The 24,312-nt window shown below is 36.7% G+C and overlaps 1 protein-coding gene across 2 annotated transcripts in view; it reads right to left on the bottom strand.

The window, feature by feature from the left end:
* NUBPL (NUBP iron-sulfur cluster assembly factor, mitochondrial) overlaps nt 1-24,312 on the bottom strand; it is a 211,598-nt gene that overhangs the window by 180,401 nt on the left and 6,885 nt on the right. Inside the window, exon 1 of one of the 2 annotated variants that reach the window (XM_077772735.1) lies at nt 3,686-3,724. The exons of the other annotated variant lie outside the window; for it this stretch is intronic. Within the exon in view, the coding sequence (XP_077628861.1) occupies nt 3,686-3,716 (31 nt within the window). The 5' untranslated portion in view covers nt 3,717-3,724. Of the gene's footprint in view, nt 1-3,685; nt 3,725-24,312 lie in introns of those variants that run through there. 2 annotated transcript variants of the gene reach the window in all.

Consider the following 24,312-nt stretch of genomic DNA (forward strand, 5'->3'; position numbering starts at 1 on the left):
TAAATAAATTATAAATAAACAGATTTTTTTTTAAACCATTCCCCTACTCAAAGTTCAAAAATAGTTAATTTGTTAATTCTAATGCCAGGTAGCAAAAATGTTTTTCTGATAAATGAAAATTAACAATACTTAATACCATATGAATCACATAAGTGATTACTATTTTCAGGATTTTTTAATAACTAACATATTAAAGTCATAGACTGTATACAGAAGTAATCTAGGATTTGAATCACTAAATAGATGGGTGATCACAGATAACTTGCTAACCTCATTAAACTTCAGTTTATTACCTACAAAATAAAGATTAAGAAGATACCAACCTTATAGGAGTTCTATGAGATTATAGAACAATGTGAATTCACTAAATTTAAAGAGGAGCTAACAGTTATACAGTACTACAGGTCAAGCACTTTCTAGAGACTTTATATATGTTAGCTTATTTAATCCTCACAATGACCTTTGAAGTAGGTGCATAATAATCCTCAGTGAAGAAACCAAGGCACAGAAAGGCTAGTAGTCTGCTGAAAGTCAGGCAGTGTCAAGTGCTGAACTGGGACACAAACTCAGGCAGCATGCTTTCAGAGTGGACTGGTAGCACTTCAACCTGCTGCTCTGTCCAATGAGACAAATTAAGTCAAATTCCAGTGCAAAGTAAGTTGTCAATGTTAGTGCCTTTCTTTCCTTCCACCAAGACCCCTTCATGCACTGAAAGAGGAAAAATAAGCTTTCATTCTCAGCAAGTAGTCATTTCCCACACAAGACAACCATCCAAGACAGCATTCTAATTATTAACCGAGACAACTACATAAGCTTTGAGAATAACAAAATGATCCTTATTACTTTCATCTGAATTGATATTGCTTTTTGTTTTGTAAAAGCAAGAACTATGCCTAGTTTAAGGTTTTATATGAGATCACTGTGAGAAATAGCCTCTACTAAATATTAAGTAACATATTTCACAGAAACTGGATTTAGGGTTTTTGATATATTAACTGATGTTTAAGTTATATAGTTATATAGATTGCAGAGAAAAGATGCAGCCAAAAATGCAGTTAAGAAAATAAACAAAGACCCATATGCTCAAGCCTGGAAGATACCCAGCTGGGCCAAAAGGAAATCAGCTATTGGTAACAACGGATACTAAGCAACAAGAGAAACAATTTATTATATTTTGCTTCTTAATTGCTTTTTGTTATAGCTGTACAGAAATCTGTCTTTCTTTGCTAATTCAAATGTACAGTACTTATTACAGGCTAAGACAAAAAATAGCGAGTTACTGAATCTTTACTATGTGTATTATTATATTAGGCACATTACATGTATAGCCTTTATTTTACAACTCTGTAAAGTAGCTATTAATGTTAGCATGCCCTGTTACTCAACTACAGACCCCAACAGTTAAAACCAGAAATAGACAATACTACTTCACTCATGTTCTAACTAAAAACCATTGTGCTTACTTCTAACTGCACTTTCTTGCAGCACTAACAAGACATTTTTCAATGACTAGAACATTCTAACCACCAGACCAGAAGAGCCCTCACGTCAAGAGGATGCCTAGACCACACCACACACATGCTCTTCCCTGCCCATAATCGTGGGCTGAACACACAAGGATGTCATAACCATGTATTCTCTGCCGGCTCTCCTGCCCCTGAATATCTCCTTTAAAACACTAGATGTCCATCTTGGAGAAGTCAATTGTTAAGACTTGAGACTGCCACCACTCCTAGCTGCCAACACCTGAAATAAATTTCTCCAGTCATCTCTTGAATAACTGGCTTCTCTCAAGACAAGTTTATCCAAGTTTCTTCAGCAACAGTACTGGCAAATCCAGCCAGCAGCTATGCTTTCAACTTGTCCAGCCCTCTCGAGATTACCCAGGATGGAACAGTTGGCCACGGCAGCACCAGGGCTCACCCATTCATTTCCTGAATTAGCAACTGTGATATATCATTCGGTAACATTAATATTATTAATATTATATCACTATTACTACATATTTCAGAGGAGGGGCCTGAGCTCTTAGAAGTCAAATGCCTTGCCCAAGTTCACACAGCCAGTAAGTGCAGGGCTGGGATTCAAATTCAAGTTTGCCTGAAACCAAAGTCCATGCTTTTCCTACCAAATATATCCAAACCTAGCTGTGCATCAGAATTACCTGGGGATCTTGTTAAGAAAATTGATGGTCAAATCCCAGAACTAAAAATATCAATTCCCAGAGATTCTGATTTAATAAGCTCCCCAGGTGATTCTTCAGCAGTAAGCTGGCACTGGTCCTAGGAGTAGGACTTAAAAACCCCCATGCTACTTCCACTGCCTCCTCCATGTTCCATTCCATTAGTGATCAGAAAGTAAGAACATAGGGTCCTAGGCATCAAGTTTTATGATCAATAAATGTTATTAATAGAGTAAGGATTCAATTCCATTTTAAATTGGGAAATACATTTTGGTAAATGGCATCATCATCTTTTCATTCACCACCAAACCTAGAGTTGTCTTTAATCCCTCCTTCTTTTCTAATCTGTCTCCTAAATCTGCCTCTTCCTATGCCATTTTACTACTAACTACAGGATATGAGCATCTGTGGATACTGCTGGTTGCTACTCCCTGGAAACTCCTACGCCCACCCGTTCTTCTCAAAGGCAGAGCTCACTTCCCACTATTAAGGTGGAAAATGTCAGATTACCCACTTTCCCTTGGAGCTAAATCAGTCATGAAATACAGTCCTGGATACTAAAACTTCAGAGTGCCTGGCAAAAGTTTTCTGCCCTAACAACAGCAACAACAAAAAAGTGAAACGGCACACTCTTGTTCTTCCTCTTTGTGACTGAATGAGACAGCTATCTTGTGACCATCAGGATTAAGCCAAAAGAAATGCAGAAATGCTACCTGTTATAGTTGGGCTGCCTTTAACCAACTCTAACTTCCACATTTCTTGTTATGTGAAATAATAAATCCCCTTTTTAAGCCAATTTTAGTTTATAAGTCAACTCTCACTCTGGCTACTGTGACAGCCAATCTATTGCTATTGCCTCCAATCTGTCTCTGATTTGTTGTTCAGCATCACTACAAATCTCACCTCTGAAAAGCACAGATTTTATCATGTATTATATACTAATAGCAAACTTTTTAATGTATCCCAGTGCCTACAGGACAAAATCCAAACTCTTTTACATATCACAAGCATCCAGTCTTTTTTCCACTGGATTCCCTCCAAGCCCTCTTGTCCAAATATACCATACCCTATACTATATAGATTACTTCTCACTCAAAACACCTTTTAATTACCTCTTTGCTCACATAATTCCTTCAACCTAGAATTTTCTCCTTTTCTTCTATTTTGCTACCTGCCAACATTCTACCTAATTTTCAAAGTACTGCCTCTGCTTAAAAATGAAATTAAGGGGTGCCTGGGTGGCTTAGTCGGTTAAGCGTCCGACTTTCACTTAGGTCTTGATCTCGCGGTTCGTGGGTTCGAGCCCCACGTCGGGCTCTGTGCTGACTGCCAGCTCAGAGCCTGGAGCCTGTTTCAGAGTCTGTGACTCCCTCTCTCTCTGACCCTCCCCTGCTCACACTGTCTCTCCCTCTCTCCTAAAAATAAATAAAACATTAGAAAAAAATTTTTTAATGAAATTAAGTTCTCTCCACTTTGGTATTAACATACTCTGTTTATACCTACCAACTGCTGTGCTTGCCATCCTCTTCCTCATATGTAAAATAAGTATGTGTATATAACTTGCCCACAAGGCTGGAAACTCTGTAAAGGTACCACCCCTGAGCAAACGCAGTGTCTGATACAACATGGTCCTTGGATTGTTCAAATGAACTGGTCCATAATCACGCAGGCATTCTCAGCTACACTGTTTAGGAGCCAAAAAAGATGGAGACCATATTTTAAAAGGAAAGAAAAATTGTAACAAAAATATTTGGTGTATTTGTAAAAATTATCTTTGTGGAACCTCAAAATCTTTTTGAACTTAGGTACAAAGTAAAATGATTTAACTGTTAATTGGTAAATAAGAACCAGAAAAACAAAGTAAAGCCTTGGAAAATGCTTAAAATACTTATTAGTATATGCCATGTCATCTCTATTCATAACAGCTTCTTAAATTCTGTTTGCCAATAAACCGCCCAGGTTCAATTTCATTACTATTTCAGTGTTATCATTTACTTTTAGAAAAATTACTGGGAAACACAATTCAAAACCAAAATGGGAAACCACTTCACATTCACAAGGATAACTATAATCAAAAAGACAGATAGTGGGACACATGGGTGGCTCAGTCAGATAAGTGTCTGACTTCCACTCAAGTCATGATCTCGTGGTTCATGAGTTTGAGACCTGCATCAGGCTCTGTGCTAACAACTCAGAGCCTGGAGCCTGGAACCTGCTTTGATTCTGTCTCCCTCTCTCTCTTCCCCTCCCCCACTCTCACTCTGTCTCTCTCTCTCAAAAATAATAAACAATTTTTTAAAAAAGACAGAAAGCTGGGGCGTCTGGGTGGCTCAGTCAGTTAGGCATCTGACTTCTGCTCAGGTCATGATCTCACAGTTCGTGGGTTCGAGCCCTGTGTCAGGCTCTGTGCTGACAGCTCAGAGTTTGGAGCCTGCTTCAGATTCTGTGTCTCCCTCTCTCTCTGCCCCTTCTCCATTNCTCTGAGCTGGCAGTCAGCACAGAGCCCGACGCAGGGCTCGAACCCACGAACCGCGAGATCATGACCTAAGCGAAAGTTGGATGCTTAACCGACTAAGCCACCCAGGCGTCCCTAAAAAATTATTTTAAAAGACAAAAAGTAAGTACTGGTAAGGATGTTGAAAATTTGGAATCTGCTGGAAGAACTGTAATTCTTCAAATGGTTAAACAAAGAGTTGTAACATGACCCAGAACACCTGTCAGGTGTATCCCCAAGAGAACAGAAAGTATATGTCCACACAAAAACTTATATACAAATATTCATAGCAGTATTATTCATAATAGCCAAAAGGTAGAAAAAACCCAGAGGAGCATCAACTGTTGAAATGGATAAATAAAAAGTGGTATATTCATATAATGGCCCATTACTCAGCTATACAAAGAAATGAAGGACGAAAATAAGCTACAACATGGATGAATCTTGAAAACATAATGCTAGGTGAAAACATCTAGTCACAAAAGACCATTTATTGTATTATTCCATTTATATGAAATGTCCAAGTAGGTAAATCTATAAAGACAGAAAATAAATTACAGATTACATAGAACAGGAGTACATGGGGAAATAAAGACTAAAGATACAGGTTTTTTTTGGAGTAATGATTATGTTCTAAAATTGATGGTAATAGATGTACAATTCTGCGAGTATATTAAGAGCCACTAAATGGTACACTTATAACAGATGAATTATATGGTATGTGAATTTTATCTCAATAAAACCATTTTAAAAACTGGTAGAAATGAAAACACAACAGTCCAAAATCTTTGGGATGAGGCAAAAGATGTTCTAAGAGGGAAGACAGCAATACAGGTGATCATCAAGAAGTTAACAAAAATCTCAAACAATCTAACTTTATACCTAAAGAAGTTAGAAAAAGAAGAACAAACAAAACTCCAAAACAGGAGAAGAAATAAAATAATAAAGATTAGAGCTGATATAAGTGAAATAGAAGCTTTAAAAAAAAGGAAGAGAATAGATCATTCAAACCAAGACTTGGTTCTTTAAAAAGATGAGTAAAATTGATAAATCTTCAGCCAGACTCATCAAAACGAGAGAGAGAGAGAGAGGATTCAAATAAACAAAACCAGAAATGCAAGAGGAGAAATAACAATGACAACACAGAAATAAAATCATAAAAGAATATTATGAAAAAGTATGTATCAACAAACTGGACAACCAAGAACAAATGAACAAATTCCTGGAAACATAAAATCTTCCAAAACCAAATCAAGAAAAAATAGAAAATTTGAACAGACCAATTACCAGCAATGAAATTGAATTCGTAATCAAAAAAATCCCAACAAACAAAAGTCCAGGACCATGTGGCTTCACAGCTGAATTCTACCAAACAACTAAAAAAGAATTAATACTTATTCTTCTCAAAGTATTCCAAAAAACAGAAGAGAAAGAAAAATTTCCAAATTCATTCTGTGAGGCCAGCATTACCCTAATACCAAACCCAGATAAAGACACTACAAAAAAAGAGAACTACAATCCAGTATCTCTGATGAAGATACATACAAAAATCTTCAACAACATATTAGCAAACCAAGTCCAACAATACATTAAAAGAATAATTCACCACAGGGCACCTGACTGGCTCAGTCTCTTAAGCATCAGACTCTTGATTTTGGCTCAGGTCATGATCTCATGGTTTGTGCTGTCTCCCTGGGACTCCCTGTCTCCCTCTCTGTCTGCCCCTCCCCTGCAATCACTCTATCTCTCTCTCTCAAAATAAATAAACACTAAAAAAAACAAAATCGTTCACCACATTTAAGTAGGATTTATTCTCGGAATGCAAGGGTGGCTCAATATTCATTAATCTATCAATGTGATACATCATATCAATTAGAAAAGATAAAAAGCGATATGATCATTTCAAAAGATGCAGAAAAAGCATTTGACAAAGTACAATATCCATTCATGATAAAAGCCCTCAAAAAGGTAGTAGAGGGAACATAGTAAAATCCATATATAAAAAACCCACAGTTAAAGGTGAAAGGTGAAAAACTGAGAGCTTTCTCTCCTAAGATCAGGAACAATACAAGGATGTCCACTTCACCACTTTTCTTCAACACAGTACTGGAAGTCCTACCTATAGCAATCAGGTAAGAAAAAGGAATAAAAGACATTCAAATTGGTAAGAAAGAAGTAGAACTTTCACTATTTGCAGATGACATGATATTCTATATAAAAACCCCAAAAGACTCCACCAAAAACCTACTAGAAATGATTAATGAATTTAGTAAGATTACAAGATACAAAATTCACTGCATTTCTAAACACTAATAATGAAGCAATAAAATTAGAAATTGATAAAGCAATCCCACTTACAGTTGCACCAAAAATAATAAAATACCTAGGAATGAACTTAACCAAGGAGGTAAAAGACTTGTACTCTGAAAACTACAGAACACTGATGGAAGAAATTGAAGACAACACAATCAAATGGAAAAATATTCCACGCTCATCAATTGGAAGAACTAATACTGTTTAAATGTCTATACTACTGAAAACAATCTACAGATTTAATGCAATCTCTATCAAAATATCAACAGCATTTTTCACAGACTAGAACAAATAATACTAAAATTTGTATGGAATCACAAAAAACCATGAATAGCAAAATAATCTTGAAAAAGAAAAACAAAGCTGGAAGTATCACAATTCCAGATTTCAAGTTAGACTACAAAGCTGTATACTATGAAAACTGTATGGTACTGGCACAAAAACAGACACAAAGATCAAGAGAACAGAACAGAAAACCCAGAAACAAACCCATGATTATATGGCCAATTAATCTTTGACAAAAGAGGCAAGAATATGCAATGAGAAAAAGAGTGTCTCTTCAACAAATGGTGCTAGGAAAACAGGACAGCTACATGCAAAAGAATGAACCTGGACCACTTTCTTAACACTATACACAAAAATAAACTGAAAACAGGCTAAGGATCTAAATGTGAGACCTGAAACCGTAAAAATCTTTGAGGAGAGCATGGGAAGTAATTTGTCTGATGTCCACCATAGCAACTTTTTTCTAGATATGTCTCCTACAGCAAGGAAAATTAAAGCAAAAGTAAACTGTTAGAACTACATCAAAATAAATAACTTATGCATGGCAAAGGAAACAATCAACAAAACTAAAAGACAACCGGGGCACCTGGGTAGCTTAGTCGGTTAAGCGTCGACTTTCGCTTAGGTCATGATCTCACGGTTCGTGGGTTCAGGCCCCGTGTCGGGCTCTGTGCTGACTGCCAGCTCAGAGCCTGGAGCCTATTTCAGAGTCTGTGTCTCCCTCTCTCTCTGAGCCTCCCCTGCTCATGCTGTCTCTCTCTCTCTCTCTCCTGGAAATAAATTTAAAAAAAAAAAAATCCAGCTTTAAAAAAAAACCACAAAAAAAAACTAAAAGACAACCTACTGAATAGGAGAAGATATTTGCAAATGACATATCAAATAAAAGGTTAGTATCCAAAATATATAAAGAACTTATAAAACTCAACACCAAAAAATAAATAAATAAATAAATAAAATAACCCAATGAACAAATGGGCAAAAGACACAGACATTAAAGAAGACATGCAGATAGCAAACAGACACATGAAAAGATGCTCAATATCACTCATCATCAGGAAAACAAAATACCATCTCACTCCTGTCAGAACGGGTAAAGTCAAAAACAGTAAGTGTTGGTAGGATGTGGAGAATAAGGAACTCTTGTGCACTGTTGATTCCGAGAATGTGAAGTGGTGTGGCCACTGTGGAAAACAGTGTGGAAGTTCCTCAAAAAATTAAAAATAAGACTACCCTACAAACCAGTAATCACAATACTGGGTATTTACCCAAAGGATACAAAAACACTAATTTGAAAGAATATATGCAGCCTATGTTTACTGCAGCATTATTTACAATAGCCGAATTATGGAAGCAGCCCAAGTGTCCAGCAAGAGATAAATCGATAAAGAAAATACAGCATATGTATGTGTGCATAAATATATAAATACATGCAATGGAATATTATTCAGCTATAAAAAAGAATGAAACCTTGCCAACTGCAAAAACATGGATGGAGCTAAGAAAAGTCAGAGAGTCAAAAAAAGACAAATACTATATGATTTCACTGATATGTGGAATTTAACAAACAAAACAAACAAACCAAGGGAAAAAAGAGAGACACAAACTAAGAAACAGACTCTTAACTATAGAGAACACACTGACGGTTACCAGAGGGGAGAGGAGTGGGGGATGGGTGAAACAGGTAAAGGGGATTTGATGAGCATAGAGTAATTTACAGACTTGCTGCATCACTATATTGTATGCCTGAAATTAATATAACATTGTATTTTTAACTACACTGGAATTAAAAACTTACAAATGTTTTAAAAACCTTACAAAGTGGTAGGATTCCATCCAATTATAATAATTAACAAACCTCAAGCAAGGATATAGATTACTTATTAACATGTGAAACACTATAGACTAACAAGTATTGTGCCCTTCTCTCTTGAACAAAAGTTGACTAGAAAAGTTCAACACATTTCCTGAATTTTCACAATCAGGGGCAATTCTACTGTATACCAAATCTGAAAGTATGCATATTTTCCAAATACATGGGAAAATGTACCTGATAACAATTCAGAAAAACTGTGTACATCATTCCTGACTCCTTCCTCTCCTCCCCACATGCAGTCCTTCATCAAGACCTACCAATTTTGGGGTCCATGGATAGCTCAGTTGCCTAAGCATTTAACTTCAGCTCAGGTGATGATCTCATGGTTCATAGAATTCGAGCTCTGTGCTGACAGCACAGATCCTTTGGATCCTTTGTCTCCCCCTCTCTCTCTCTCTGTGCGCCCCCACTCTCAAAAATAAATAAACATCAGAAAAAGGCCTACCAATTTTACCTCGTCTTCCATTTCTACCATCAACACCCTAATCTAAGATATCACAATGCTCTCCTGTTTAGGTCAGCATAATAGCCTAAAGTGGTTTCCTGCACCCAGTGTAACATCTCCTCCATTTCTCCACGTGACAGTAAAGTAAGTTTTAGACAAATCTGATGTCTATCCCCTGTTTAAAATTGTTTCCCATTCAGATAAATCTAAAATTCCTGACATAGTCACTAAGGCTACCACTGTCCCTCTCACACTGATTCACTACCTCATTGGCCTTCTTCCAGTTCCTCCACACCACCACACCCTCATGCTTCTTTCTACTCAGTTTCCAGGCACAAAAGTCCTTGCTCTGTACGACCTTCATCCTAACTGGGAGAAAAGGGAGGAGGAGGAGACATGGAAGGAAAAGATGAATAAGAATTACCTTGAAAAAACTGAAACAGAATAATGTGACAGAGAGTAATGGTGGTTGCAGGAAGGCAGATGATTAATATTATTCTCTCTGGGGAGACTTCCCTCAACTCTCAGATTAGGTTCAGTATCCTGTTAAACGCTCCCCTGATAACAGTACTTCTTTGCGAGACTTACCACAAATGTATATAAACAACCTAGACTGCTTTATTCACCACTCTATCCAAAATTCCTACCGTAGTGTCAAACATGCAGCAGATAGTTAATAAACACACTGTAAAGGAATGCCTTGTGTTCCCAGTTTCACAAACTGAGTCATAAAGCCACAGGCCATGTGATGTAATTAGCTAACCTACTCAACTCTGCCAAAACCAAAACCAAGAGTCACCAGGATAGGTTCTCTCTCCCACTCCTTCTCCATGAGCCTCAGCAATACCCTTTCTGCCACTTCTGATCTACAACTGCCTATGTCCTGTTCCCTGCAATGTTTCATAAGACACCCACTTAAACAACAGCTGGCTTCCAAATTCCATATCTAATCATGTATAAAAATAAAACATCATTTATATTATCACAATCATTTCCATGGCAAATATGAAAATATCAGAGTCCTAACTCAAGGACTACAAGGAGAAGTAGCAGCTTTGCAGGGGATTTTGTCAAAGGCAGATGTGAGCTCAAGTTCCATTTATAGGGCTTGTTTCCAAGCAAATTTGTTCTTTCCTGACTTCAATTTCCTCCTATAAAAATGACATTTGATAGACTCTCTATATTTTCAAATTTCCCTTTTTCTTTTGATTACTTATAACATCCTTTAGTAACATGAAATCAAATCTCTTTTTTCTCCATTATAAAAACAATTTCTACCACCAGACTATTTTTGCAAAGATTTGATGCTCAAAACATGTATTATTTATAATGAGGAAAATTCTTTTAAAAGAATTGATATTCACAAGCTCTGTGGTGTGACCACTGTCAGAACAAAACTGAGAGCTAATTAAGCTGAACAATTCTCATTAAGTGAAGAAAAACAGGTAGTATTAAGATTTGGCTCTTAAGTACTTGGTCAAATGCCTATGAACCATGGTGTCTAGAGAAAGTTCTACCCCAGTGTGTTGCAAACATCCTTCTTATTCCAATTATGTTGTCCACACCACCTCACCCCACCAGAGTGGTCTGATCCTTCTTTTGAAACTTAATCCTTTGGAAAAGAAAAGAGATCAGTCGTCTAACTAAAAAGCCTCTCTGCTGTTTAAAAAAAAAATTCCCCAAAACGTCCTTCCCCTGGATGAGTGCCACCCTTAGTCGTGCACAGCTGGTGATTGCTCACAAAAATGCTCCATTCATAAACAAGCCTCCTCTATCCTATTATCACTGGCATCTCTTAATTTTCAACTCTTCCTACCATGATAAAATTTCTATGCTATACAGTTCTTGAAAATAACCATTCCCATCAGTACCTAAGTCATCTTGACACAATTTTATTTTTATTCCTCAGAGAACTCCTAACAAATCAAAGCTTACCACTATTTTAAGACAAAGAAAGTAAGGGAAATGGCTAATAAAATAACAAGCAGACAACCACTTAAAGCCAATGTGCTACAGCAATTATAACATTTTTTTAATGTCAACTTTTTAAACTCTCTTACAGTTGCTTAAACCAAAATCAAGAAAGCCCAAAGGAAATGAAATTTTGATAAATGCGACAACATGGATGAATCTTGAAAACGCTAACTGAAACAAGCACACAAAAAACACAAATTTCGTATGATTCCACTTATATGAGGTACCTAGAGCAACCAAATTCATAGAGGACAAAAGTAGAATGGTGGTTGCCATGGGCTGGGAATGAGGGAAATTGAGATTTAATGTTTAATGGATACAGAATTGCAGTTTGGGATGATGAAATCGTCCTGGGGATGGAGATGGTGACAGTTGTACAATAGGGTGAATGCACTTAATGCCACTAAACCATACATATAACAATGGTTAAAATAGAAAATTATGTAAATTATTTTACTATACAAAAAAAAATCATTTTCTTAACCATCCACACCCAGTTCATTAGCAAGTCCTCCTGTCTCTATCTTCAAAATATTTTTATAAATGTTTTTATTTATTTTTGAGAAAGAGAGAACAGAACATGAGCAGGGGAGAGACAGAAAGAGTCAGAGAGAGGGAGAGAGAGAGAAAGATAGTGAGAGAGAGAGAGAGAGGCAGAGAGAGAGAGAGAGAGAGAGAGAGAGAGAGAGAGAGAGAGAGAGAGAGAGAGAGAGAGAGAATCTGAACTAGGCTCCAGGCTCTGAGCTGTCAGCACAAAGCCCAATGAAGGGCTGAAACCCACAAATGGTGAGATCATGATCTGAGCTAAAGTCAGATGTTTAACTGAGTGAGCTACCCAGGTGCCCACAAAGTATTTTTTAGAAGGTAAATACTTATAACTACACCTCTACCACCAAGGTAAATCACAGTCCAAGCTATCATCTTTAGCTTAAACTCCTGTACTTAGATATTAGGCAAGTCTCCCTGCTTCTGTTCTTCTTCCCTTGAATCTATGTCTATAATTCAGCCACATTCTTAATATTAAGGAATAAATTAAATCATGTCACTGCCCAGATCATACTCAGGAAAAAAAAGTCAAAAACTTCCATCATAGTTCTTAAGGCTTTAACATGTTCCTGCCTACCTCTCCATGGGTCCACTCTAGTCACATTGACTTTCCTGATGTTCTTTAAAATAAGCCAAGTTGAGTCAACCTCAGGGCTTTTGCTTTTCCTTTGGACCAATTTCTTAATTCATTTAGCTCTCTGTTCAATGTCTTCAGAGACCCCCTTCCTACAACCCTATCTGAAACAGCACCTTCTGGGGCATCTGGATAGCTCAGTCAGTTAAGCAGCCAGCCAACTCCTGATTTCAGCTCAGGTCATAATCTCACAGTCATGAGACTGAGCTCCATATCGTGAGACTGAGCTCCATATCAAGCTCCACGCCCAGAGCAGAGATTCTCTCTCTCCCTCCTCCCCTCTCCTCTCTTTTCCTCTCTCCCTCCACCCTCTCTCTCTTTTCCTCTATCCCTCCACCCCTGCTCACTCCCTCAATCTCTGTCTCTCAAAAAAAAATAAAATAAAAAAATAAAGTAGCACCTTCCATCACTATCCCCTTATACTGTTTTATGATTTTTTCATAACTTATTACTACCTAACCTATATGTTTATTATATCTCTTGCACTAGACTATAAACTCCTTAAAAACAGAAACTTAAGACTTCTTGACCACTATTTCTCCAGGACCCAGGAAAGTGCCTAGCAAATAGTAAGTACTCGGTAAATATCTAAACAAATGAATGAAAGTATCTATTTGTAGAAGCACCAAGTATTATATCCTTCACTTTCATTTCATACAAAGAGACGCTATTAGACATTAAAGGAAATCATGTTATTTGAAATAACCAAGAAGAACCCACAATCACGCAATTTCCTATTTTGCCTTTTCAATCAGAGTCACCCCTTTAAAATGGAACAAACCCTTGAAACTGAAACAATGCTATCAGTGTGTCTCATAACACAAAACTCTTAGTCAATGTGGATTTTACCTCAATTTTTTAAATTAACTAATTAAAGGGGTGTCTGGGTGGCACTTAACGGTCAGTTAAGTGACCAACTCTTGATTTCAACTCAGGTCATAATCTCATGGTTCGTGAAATCGAACCCAGCGTCAGGCTCTGTGCTGACAGCATGCAGCCTGCTTTTAATTAAAACATTTTGCTTGGTTTTGTTTTGTTTTTAAAAAAAGACTCTTCAATCAGCACCAGGCAACCCCTCTGATAAATGCTGTTCAGACCTTCCCCTTCTTTTCACCAATTCTCCACTAAGGAAATAGGAGAGACCACTGAGGTTCAAATTTTAAACATTACTGTAAATATAAAACCTTCCCTAACTTTATAAAGACTGGTCATTTCAGAAGATGGGCTACTGGATATCTATAATACCTGAACACTTAATTATCTTAATTGTTCACAGAAGCCTTTAACTTGTCTGTCTCTGAAGCCATCACTTAAATCACATTTCATCTGGCAATGGTATGATAAAACAATGAATCGTGCCTTAAATTCTATGACTGATTCCTCTCCATCACTAAGCAGATAAATGGAAATTTAGCATTTGTTATTCTGTTGCATATATAAGCACAAAGACCAACAGATAAAATCAACAAACCAATAGGAATATGCCCATCCAAAATGAAAATTTTCATTCATGTTTCTTGGCCAGAATACTCTTTAACTGCATAGAATGTTTTAAATAGCCTAAGAGGATATGATACAGATATCCTCTTCTCCCTTAAGCTGTATTTTTTAATAATTTTTAAAGAAAATACGTATGTGAAGAATAGGATTAGATATGTTAGGTCATCTTTTATTTAAGGAAGCCCAAAGAGCCCAAAGGATAGCACTAGATAGAGCCTTGATCAGTTTCCATGGTGACAGGCAAAAAGCCCCATCACACTCCAGATAACATTCCAGTATGTATTTCAGAGCAAAGCCTATTCCAGAGTTTGGAGAAAATGTGTGTTTCTTATTCTATTCAGGAAAAATATAAACAGAGAGCAACCCTATCTCCATGCAGAGGATCCAGACTGCCTTTAAAGACTACCTGAGTATGTTCCTACCTTAATTTAAGAATGTTACATTGTTTAAGAGCCACAGGCATAAACCGACTTGTCATTTATTGCTCTTAGAAAACCCTAGCTTGCTATCTGTCCTGACAGTAATAAAATCATCGTTTAAAGCAACAGTAAGCAAGAGTTCTTCCTTCCAACTCAGAAAAACAAGCAGTTGCACTTTATCAATCACTGAAGTAAAACATGCTGCCTGATTTCTTTAAGTGACCACTTAATATTTTTATGAAAGTACAAAGGAGACTTATGTTCTTTTGGAAGATAAGAGAAGAGAGGAGAAAGACTTTCTGAAGAAGCTTAAGAATAATAGCTAAACAACAATTTAAAACAGTAATCCATTTTCTATAAAATTGGTTGATGTGGTTAATTTGGCAAAGCATTTGAGAGGCAAAGGAGGAAGCAAGAACATGGTGAGAGGTTCAAGTTTATAATTATTTTGTCTTTTTACACCAACAATAAATAAAGACTCTTTAAAAGTCCTCCCCTTTCATCTGAACACTCAGTGACCCATTTCTGCCCAGCAGTGCTGACCCTGGCCCTTTCACACAGTGCAACTGCCAAAAGTGAACTATCACATGTTCCTGGCCAAAGGAAATAGGCTGGGACAAAATCTGCAACATGAAATATTTCAAGGCCAAAATTAAAGCTTTAAAATGCCACAACTGAAAACAATACTGTTCTAATTTCAACTTCATTCTCACGGCCTTCGATCTTATCAAAGCTTGTTTTAAATCTAATATTTGCCCATTTCCCAAATTTTCTGGCACACAAGAATAATATTTCAAATAGAAGTTTTTCAGAAATTGTTGTATATGTTTTAAATATAATAAAGCCCAGGAACTAAAACCTTTGGAGAATTCTACCAAAGTGTAACCTGTTTTCAATCACCTGGCAAGCATTTACCAAGTATATAATGATGGGCCACACAATAGTGGCAGATGATTTAAGATGCAGTCCCTGACCTCATGGAAGCTATGATCAACTCTAATGGCAGGAGATAAACATATGAACCAATAGAGGAGGAAATGACATTATTTGAAGCCACTAGGAAGACTTCATATAGGAAATGACAGCCAACATGAGACCTGAAGGATGAAAGCAGCTGGGCAAGGAAGGCAAAGAAGACTTTGAAGAACTGCCAAGGCCCAGTTGATGCAAAAAGTCAAGTGCAGAGAGGAAATTTAGGTAGAGCCAACCATTAAGAACTAAGCCAAGCAATTTAGACAGACACGTGTATGTAGGAAGAACTATTCAACAATATGAGGAATTATTATTTAATTCAAGGTGGTAGAGATTATGTAGATCAAATAACAGTTTTTAGAAAACTCATCAGTGAAAGGTGAAAGAATTCTTACCAAGGTTAATGATAATGGAAAAAAGGTCAGCACTTAGTGACTGATATACAAAAGCAGAGTGGGAATGGAGAAATGAAAGACAAGGATGATATCAAGGTTTCTAAATAGGATACCAGGAGATCTGGTATGGTAGTTTTAAACATGGACACATATTTTTTGATACCCCTCCCATCATGAAGTTAGGTCTATGTCTCCTCCTCATGAATCTGGGAATGCATAAGAGTACTTCAATCCAGAATCTAGGCTGACTACCCTCTTTCTTCTCTTAGGTCAAAGAAGGCCATACAGCATCCTTCTTATTCACTGGGTCACTAACTCTTTAGAGCCCTGAGCCACTATGTAAGAAATCAACTTGCTCCACTGAGGTCACCATGCAGTAAGGAAGTTCATATAACATTTGGAAAAGCCATGAAAACGCCCCAAAAATCAATGATCCCAGCTGAGCTTAGCCCTCAAATGATCGCCATCCAAGTATTAAGCATGTGTGTGAAGGGCTTCCAGACAATTCCAGTCTCTAGCCATTTGAGTCTTCTCTGGTGACGCTTCAAACACTGTCGAACAGAGACAAGCCATCCCTGCTATATTCTGTCTGAACTCCTATTTCACAAAATCTGTGAACCTAATGGGTATTGCTTTATATCACAAATTTTACGGTACTTTGTTACACATCAATAGATAACTGAAATGGGTGATGGTAACATGTAAGTGAATTATTAAGAAATACAGGAACAGAAGTTTGGAAAGAAAGAAAATCATGGCAGTTCCATGTCAATCATTTAAATCTGACATATCTGTAGAATACCAAATGGAGATATTGAGTAAGCTAATGAATATAAGGATTTTAAAAAAGAGACACTGAAGAAGTAGTATATGAAAATAAAGGGAAGACATGTATATATGAGAGAGAGAATAAGAAGGTATAGAAATGGATTAATATGAAAAGTCAGAGAGGAAACTGAAAAGGTCAGAAAAAGAGAGAAGAATTCAGACAAAATGATGCTGTAAAAGCCAAACAAATATTGTCTAAGGTGTAAGCACCTGTGGTCAGCAGTATCCAATGCAGTAGAAAACCAAGTAGAATTGAGAGAAAGGGAACAAATATACTTGGCAGACAGCTGGTAACTAGGAGAGGAAATTCAATAGTATGGTGATAAGAGGTCAAATGACAGAAGTTGAGAAATAAATAAGAATTGGGTAAACTGACACAGCCAGTGTAGACAACTCTTTCCCGTATGAGTATGGCTGTAATGGGAAAAAAAAAAGAGGGCAGAAGCTTGGGAGAAACAGGTAAAGAAAATCTGCTGTTTTATCTACTCACCCAACAAATAAACACATTTATATTTTTCAGTGTGTATGAGTAACATGAGTAGATCTATAGACCAAGAGGAAGGAATTAGTAAAGAAAGACTAAAGATAATCAAAAGGAATTTATGAATCAAACTGGTACAAGGCAGGAAATGAAGGACAAAGAGTCCAAATAGAGGTATAAGGTCTGATATCTCTTTCTCTGAGACAGGAGGAAACAAGAGATCATGATGACTGTATAAAGATGCACTTAATGGTGGAAGAAAATAGTAACTATGTTACCAACGAAAAGTCCATTATTCATGTGGATTAGGAGGCAAGACCACATACTAGGACTAAAGTAACTAGAATGGGATAGAAGGCTTGAGAGTGGGAAAAGCTATCTGTGGTAAATGAGAAAGGAAGAAGACTGGAGTCAAGAATCAGCAAGTCATACACTGATCCCTGCTCTGAATGGAAATGACACTCACCCAGTCACTCAGGTAGTAGATTAACTAAGATGAGGAGAGAGGCAGGGTTTTTTCAATTTTGCATTCCCATGCTCAGCAAAGCCCCTAAGAAATGACAAGCCTTCAATAAATGGTTGATAAATGAATAAGCAAACCTATATATGAAGGAATAAGAAAAATTCATCAGAAATCTATTCATTCTTTCCAGTGATTATAAAGTGATAATCCCCCACATACGTATGTATGAATAGTGTAGCTGTCATAATTATCAAATATTTGCAAGAAAAGTAATCAATTGCTATGAATATTTCTATTTTTTATCCTAAAATAAATTCTTACTTTTAGTAAAGATTTTTTTCTCTAATTGCAAATATATTTTCTGAGTCTCTTTATTCTCGGTAAATGTCAAAATTCATGAATTCAAATGCACTTATAAAAGACACATCTATCCAAGAATTACCTCTGAAATGAAGAAAAGAAGCAAAAAATAATCATTTTGCAAGTGTCCTTCTGAATCTCTTGCCCAATTTCCCTCAACCTTTAAAATAATTATACTTTAAACACTAACAGTGTACTCTTCCTCCAAAACAGCTAACCATAATATTGAAATAAAATATTTTATAAGAAATGTATCTGTTGCATATACAAAATTACCATTTAAAAAAACATGAGAAACAAGTCAACTTAATATAGTGCAACACTAGCATTAAAAAAAAGATGAGCCCAAACATTATGAACTTGAACTAAGTAGTATACGTCAGGATTTCACATATGTAATTATGAGAAACACAGTTTCATCCATATTTAATCCAAATTCAAATCATAACTAATATTCCAGATTATAATAACATGTCTAGGCTGGCATGTGGAATATTATAACAGCTAATAAGAATACCTCATATTAGCATTTATTATGTGCCAGGCTCTGTGCTTAGTGCTTTATAAACATTATCTCCTTTAATATTTACAACCTTAAGAGGAAGTACAGGTGGGGTGCTTGGGTGGCTCAGTCAGTTAAGCATCCAACTCTTGGTTTCAGCTCAGGACATGATCTCACAGTTCATGACATCTAGTCCCATGTTGAGCTCTGTGCTGACAGTTCAGAACCTGCTTAAGATTCTCTCATTCCCTCTCTCTCTGCCCCTCCCATGCTTGCACTATCTCTATCTCTCTCAAAATAAATAAACATTAAGAGAGGGAGAGAGAGAGAGACAGAGAGAGAGAGAGAGAGAGAGAGAGAGGTACAGGCTAAAGTCATACAGTTTCCAAGAGGTAGAGCCAGAATCAAGACCTGTTTTGTATGACATCAACAAGCCAGACTAGTAACTGCTATACACGTAACTATTAAGGAAGAAAATCACAGTGTTTTAAATGGTGGTACATACTATGTTCCAAGATCATTGAAAGTTTCAAAAACCAAAACTTCAATCTTGAACTAAAACTTCCTAATTTTTCCTAACATGATCACAGAACTCCAAAAGCTTAAGATAATCTTAATTACATTTAAAGAAACACTCATGATAATTTGTGAAAAGGAGAAGTGCATCTGTAAAGACGTTAAGGAGTCACAGGAAGAAAGTATTTTGAGATATGAAAAAAAGAACTCTTTGAAGATAATACTGCTTCATTTTCCATGTTTAAGTTCAATTAAAATTCTAATTAATGATTCATTCTAGCAATGGAAAATAAGAGAAAAGTTCACAGAAATAATCAAATAAGGAAAATGTATATTAACTTTTATTTTGAAATATTTCTTACAGAAAGCTTTTATTTAGCTACACATACTAAAAAGTGATTTAGAACTTACTGTGTATCAGCCAGTGAGCTAAGCTCTTCACATATATTGACTCATTTAAGTTTTAATTATTTCATTTGTTCAGGGGGAAAAAGGCATCACTTAGCAATGAACATATTATAAACAACTTATTCAACGCTTAGAATTTGCCATAGAAATGAAATATATATGTGTATATATATTCACAATTACTCTTCATTTAATATGTTCCACTGTCATTATGAACATTTACCAAGAACCTATTATACACCATCTGGACTAGGCACTGAGGATTAAAAAAAAAAGAGGAGTAAAACCAAAATCATTGCCCCTAAAAGGTTCACAGACTAGCATAGGAGATAAATAAACAAACTCTTAAAATAATATGGAAAGTGTTAGTTCTTTCCTCAAAACATCATAGCAGAGAAAATAGAGAGCATGGATCACCTCACAGAAGATCCACAGTAAGAGTCTGAGTAAGGCAGCAAATTAAGGACTAAAATGAGAGGACAGAGTCTAGAGAACTTTAAGGGGTAGAAGCAGCAGGTACAGGTGACTAATTTGAAGGTGGGCAGGAACCAAATGACCCCACAGGACAAAGTTGGTTATAGGAAAAAAGAGTTTGGTTTCACACATGCTGAGCTTGAATGTCTGTCAAGCATTCCAGTAGATGTCTTCAGAGACAACTAGACAGGCAGGTCTGGGACCCAGGAGAGAAATCTGGGCTGGTGATACATTTGGAATCAAGGACACATGGGTACTAAGTGGGACAGAGGGAGAATTGAGATTAGCAGATAAAGAGTACAAAATGAGAAGAGGGCTAAGCAGAATCATGGAATGCACCATCTTCTAAGAATCAGGAAAAGAACAGTGTATAGCTAACTAAGCCACAAAAAGTCCTCTCATCTCACACCACTTCTCAAAAAACCAAAGAAAACAAAACAAAACTTTGCATTTAATATACTGTAAAACCATTCTAGGTATTCAATTCATCCATGTGGTAAACATTTACTGTATATTTCCTAAGTCATAAAAGCACTGTGCTAGCTGCTAAGGGTAGCCAAGGATAAAAACAACATAGTGTTTAACCATAAGAATCTAGCTGAGATTAGAATTGAGCTAGGAAGTTAAGAGCACAGGATCTAGGTTGGCATTCAAATCTTGACTCTGCTATTTACTTCCTGAGTGACCTGAGGCAACACAGCCTCCAGGTACTACTACTTCCTTATCTACAATAGGGAGCATAATAGTATCTATTCCCATATCTATTCTTATTCTTTGCTCAAGATGAACCAATGCCTGCCTGTACTGAGATTTCTCCTGCTGTTACTTCTTAGAGTTTTCTTTCACTGTATTTACCCAACTTTCATGCTATGAAACATAAATGAGTTAAGAACCATGTCATGAGGAATAGTGCTTGACATATAATAAACACTCAATGAATGTTAGTTGTGTCATTTGTTATTATAAAAATTACCAGAATGGTTGCTGCATCGTCACCATCATAAACAGTGCTACTGGATTTCCCAAGATGGAAAAAGAAAGGAATTCAGGGAGCACTTCATTAAGCTGCCCCTCAGGGCAAAGCTGGCTCAGACAGTAGTACCTCTGTGTGAATTAGAATGCAGCCTGCAGGCGTGCCTGGCTGGCTCAATAGGTACAGCATATACTATAATTGATACTGAAATCGTGAGTTCAAGCCCCACATTGGGTCTAGAGCTTACTTAAAAAAATAATAAACAAAACATAAAAAATACTGCAGCCCACAATTACACAAGAAACAAGTAGTTTGAATTTCTGTCATCACACAGACAAGCACCCTCATGCAGGATATAAACCAGGATAGCCATAAATGGCAGCCCAGAAGATAGGACATGTAAAATTGAAGAAAGGTGAAAAGAACACTCCTGTAGTAAGGCACAAGCAAGGCCGTAAGCGAGCAAGAACATAGCATATCCAAGCCCAAATTGGCCCTTCAAGTAACCTAGATTGGTTAAAACTAGAGCAGAGGACCATTTAGAAGAGCTAAAGACAAACACACAAAGAAAGATGAAAGCCAGATCACTGAGGATCTTGAATGCCAATAAAAGGCATTCAGCAGTGATGATGAGGAGGGGAGTGATGTAATTCCAATAGTGCTTTAGTAAGAGTAATCAGGTATTATGTCTGAAAAAATCTGACCATGAGTAGGTAATGTATTTGATCACTGCAGTGGTCTACCAGTCTATGAGTTCTTCAAAGGCATGGACTGTGTGTCTCGTTCATTTCTGTATCTTCCAAACAAAGTTCTTGGGATGGAGTAGGCACTCAATAACTGTTTTAAGTATAAATGAATAAACGAGCTAAATAGTAATGTGAGCCTTAGTTAGGGTAGAAATAGTGGCAACAGAAAAATACATCTTAAAAAAATAGTGCAGAGACTGAAACAGATATTTGCTGGCTGATGAAATGTGGCAAGGATCGGACAGAATCAATAAAGACTGTAAAACTGATAAATATTTTGGCACTAAATTACAGGTTTCTGTGAGAATCAAATACAATTATGTTCATGAAAATGCTCTATGGGGAAAAAAAAGGTTGCTTTTCTCTGGAATAAAAGCTACTCATTCTGGACAGATACACTACTCTATTTGACCTTGAATACAACTCCTGATTTTAAGGCATTTATCTTCCTTTTGTCTTCACTAGATTATAAAACCTATAAAAGTATACAATGTGTCTACTCTGTTATGAAGCACAATAAGCCTTAAATGTTCTTAATTAACACTCACTCACAGTAGAAACTATTATTTGAACCTAATTCATCTATATACCACCAAAATACACACACAACAGATATACAGAAATATATACACACTTATATAAATACATATACACACACACACACAACACTATTTTGTGAATGCAGCCTTGACTGGCTGTGAACTCCCCCGACACATTTATTTTTCTTTATATTCCCAGGGTGTCTGGCAATGAGTGTTATAGGCACTTAAACTGTGTTTTGGACTAAAATGAACTGAAGTGAGTTAGATATCTTAGAGAGCGTATCAGTGGCTTCTGGTAGTCTTTATGTTTCTTTCTCCCAGGAGTGCTCTTCTCATTATTTATTAAATATATATTATAGAAAAATGATATCCATAATATGGTTAATATAGAAAAAATAAAAATAAAAACATATGATTGTCAATATGTATAATCAGTGGTGTGCCAGTAAATGTTTAATTAAGTAGCTCAGTGTGGGGTGGGATGCGGTGTCTGACTTTCAATATTTGTTTATTTCCATGGTTTAAATACTCACTGTGGCCTATTTCAAGGTAATGAAATGATATCAACTAGTTCCCAAATACCTGAAAATTTAACAATCAGCACTCTCAAGCAAGCATGAGCCAGCTCCAACAAATCATTGGATGCAAAATTTATATATGTGGCACACATGATCCCAAACTCTGCTCTGCAATACTACCTTCTACATTCCCAAAGGAAAGTACAAAAGACTAGGAAAAGAGAAAATCCATACCCCATTCCTGTAAGGCCTTTACCTCAATCTACAAAGTAGTCTTTTTTTAAACTGGACGGATGATACAACCCAAAAATTCCTTTTGCCTAGGCTAGTGACATCAGAACTATTCTGATCATGCACTCCAAAAAGTAAAAAATGTCTGAGCATACATCCCTAATATGTTAATATATTTGTTTATAAATTACATTAGAGCTGCCATATATATTATATATACAAATACAGTATAAATTCTAAAGTATACACAAAAAACAAATTTTAAAAGTTAAAATTTAATACAAACGGAAGAGAAAAATTTCCTTCCCATATCCCACTGGACTATCTTACATACACCCCTGGTGTTTACGAAATCCAGTTAGAGATTGGTAAAGTCAACATGAAAAGTAAAATGAATAGCTTCATGGACCCGTTTCCCTTTTCTGGATCTTCCCACTTCAATGCTGAAAAAAAAGCAAGCACCAACCCATGGAAAAGAAAGGAAGTAAGAGGGGTGCCTGAGTAGCTCAGTCAGTTAAGCTGACTCTTGATTTCGGCTCACGTCATGATCTCATGGTTCAAGAGTTCAAGCCCTGCATGGGGCTCTGTGCTAACAGCACAGCCTGCATAGGATTCTCTGTTTCTGTCTGTCTCTGTCTCTGTCTCTGTCTCTCTCTCTCTACCTCTCTCCCACTCATGCCCTCCCCCACTCCCTCTCAAAATAAATAAACATTGAAAAGAAGGAAAGAAAGAAACAAAGAGCAAGGTCTTAAACAAAGAAAAGCAAATCAGAGACCTCATTTAAAAACAACACAGGGGCGCCTGAGTCGCTTAGTCGGTTGAGCATCCGACTTTCGCTTGGGTCATGGTCTCACGGTTCGTGGGTTCGAGCCCTGCATCGGGCTCTGTGCTGACTGCCAGCTCAGAGCCTGGAGCCAATTTCAGAGTCTGTATCTCCCTCTCTCTCTGACCCTCCCCTGCTCACGCTGTCTCTCTCTCTCTCCTAGAAATAAATTTAAANTTAAAAAATATTTAAAAAAATAAAAATAAAAAAAAATAAAAAATAAAAAATAAAAACAACACAATACAATCCTGTGGACAAGCTCCACTGAATTAAGACTCCTTAGGAATGAATCATTAGAGAGGCTCTAAAAACACCATCCTTATTGGAGTTTTTAACCCCATAAAGTGATATACCCTGGCCATCTATATCAACTCAGGCAAGCAAAAAAGCTGGGAGGAAACTTGGGTTTCCCTAA

Source organism: Crocuta crocuta, unplaced genomic scaffold (assembly GCF_008692635.1).
Source record: "Crocuta crocuta isolate KB4526 unplaced genomic scaffold, BGI_CrCroc_1.0 scaffold116, whole genome shotgun sequence".
NCBI classification, from domain to species: Eukaryota; Metazoa; Chordata; class Mammalia; order Carnivora; family Hyaenidae; genus Crocuta; species Crocuta crocuta.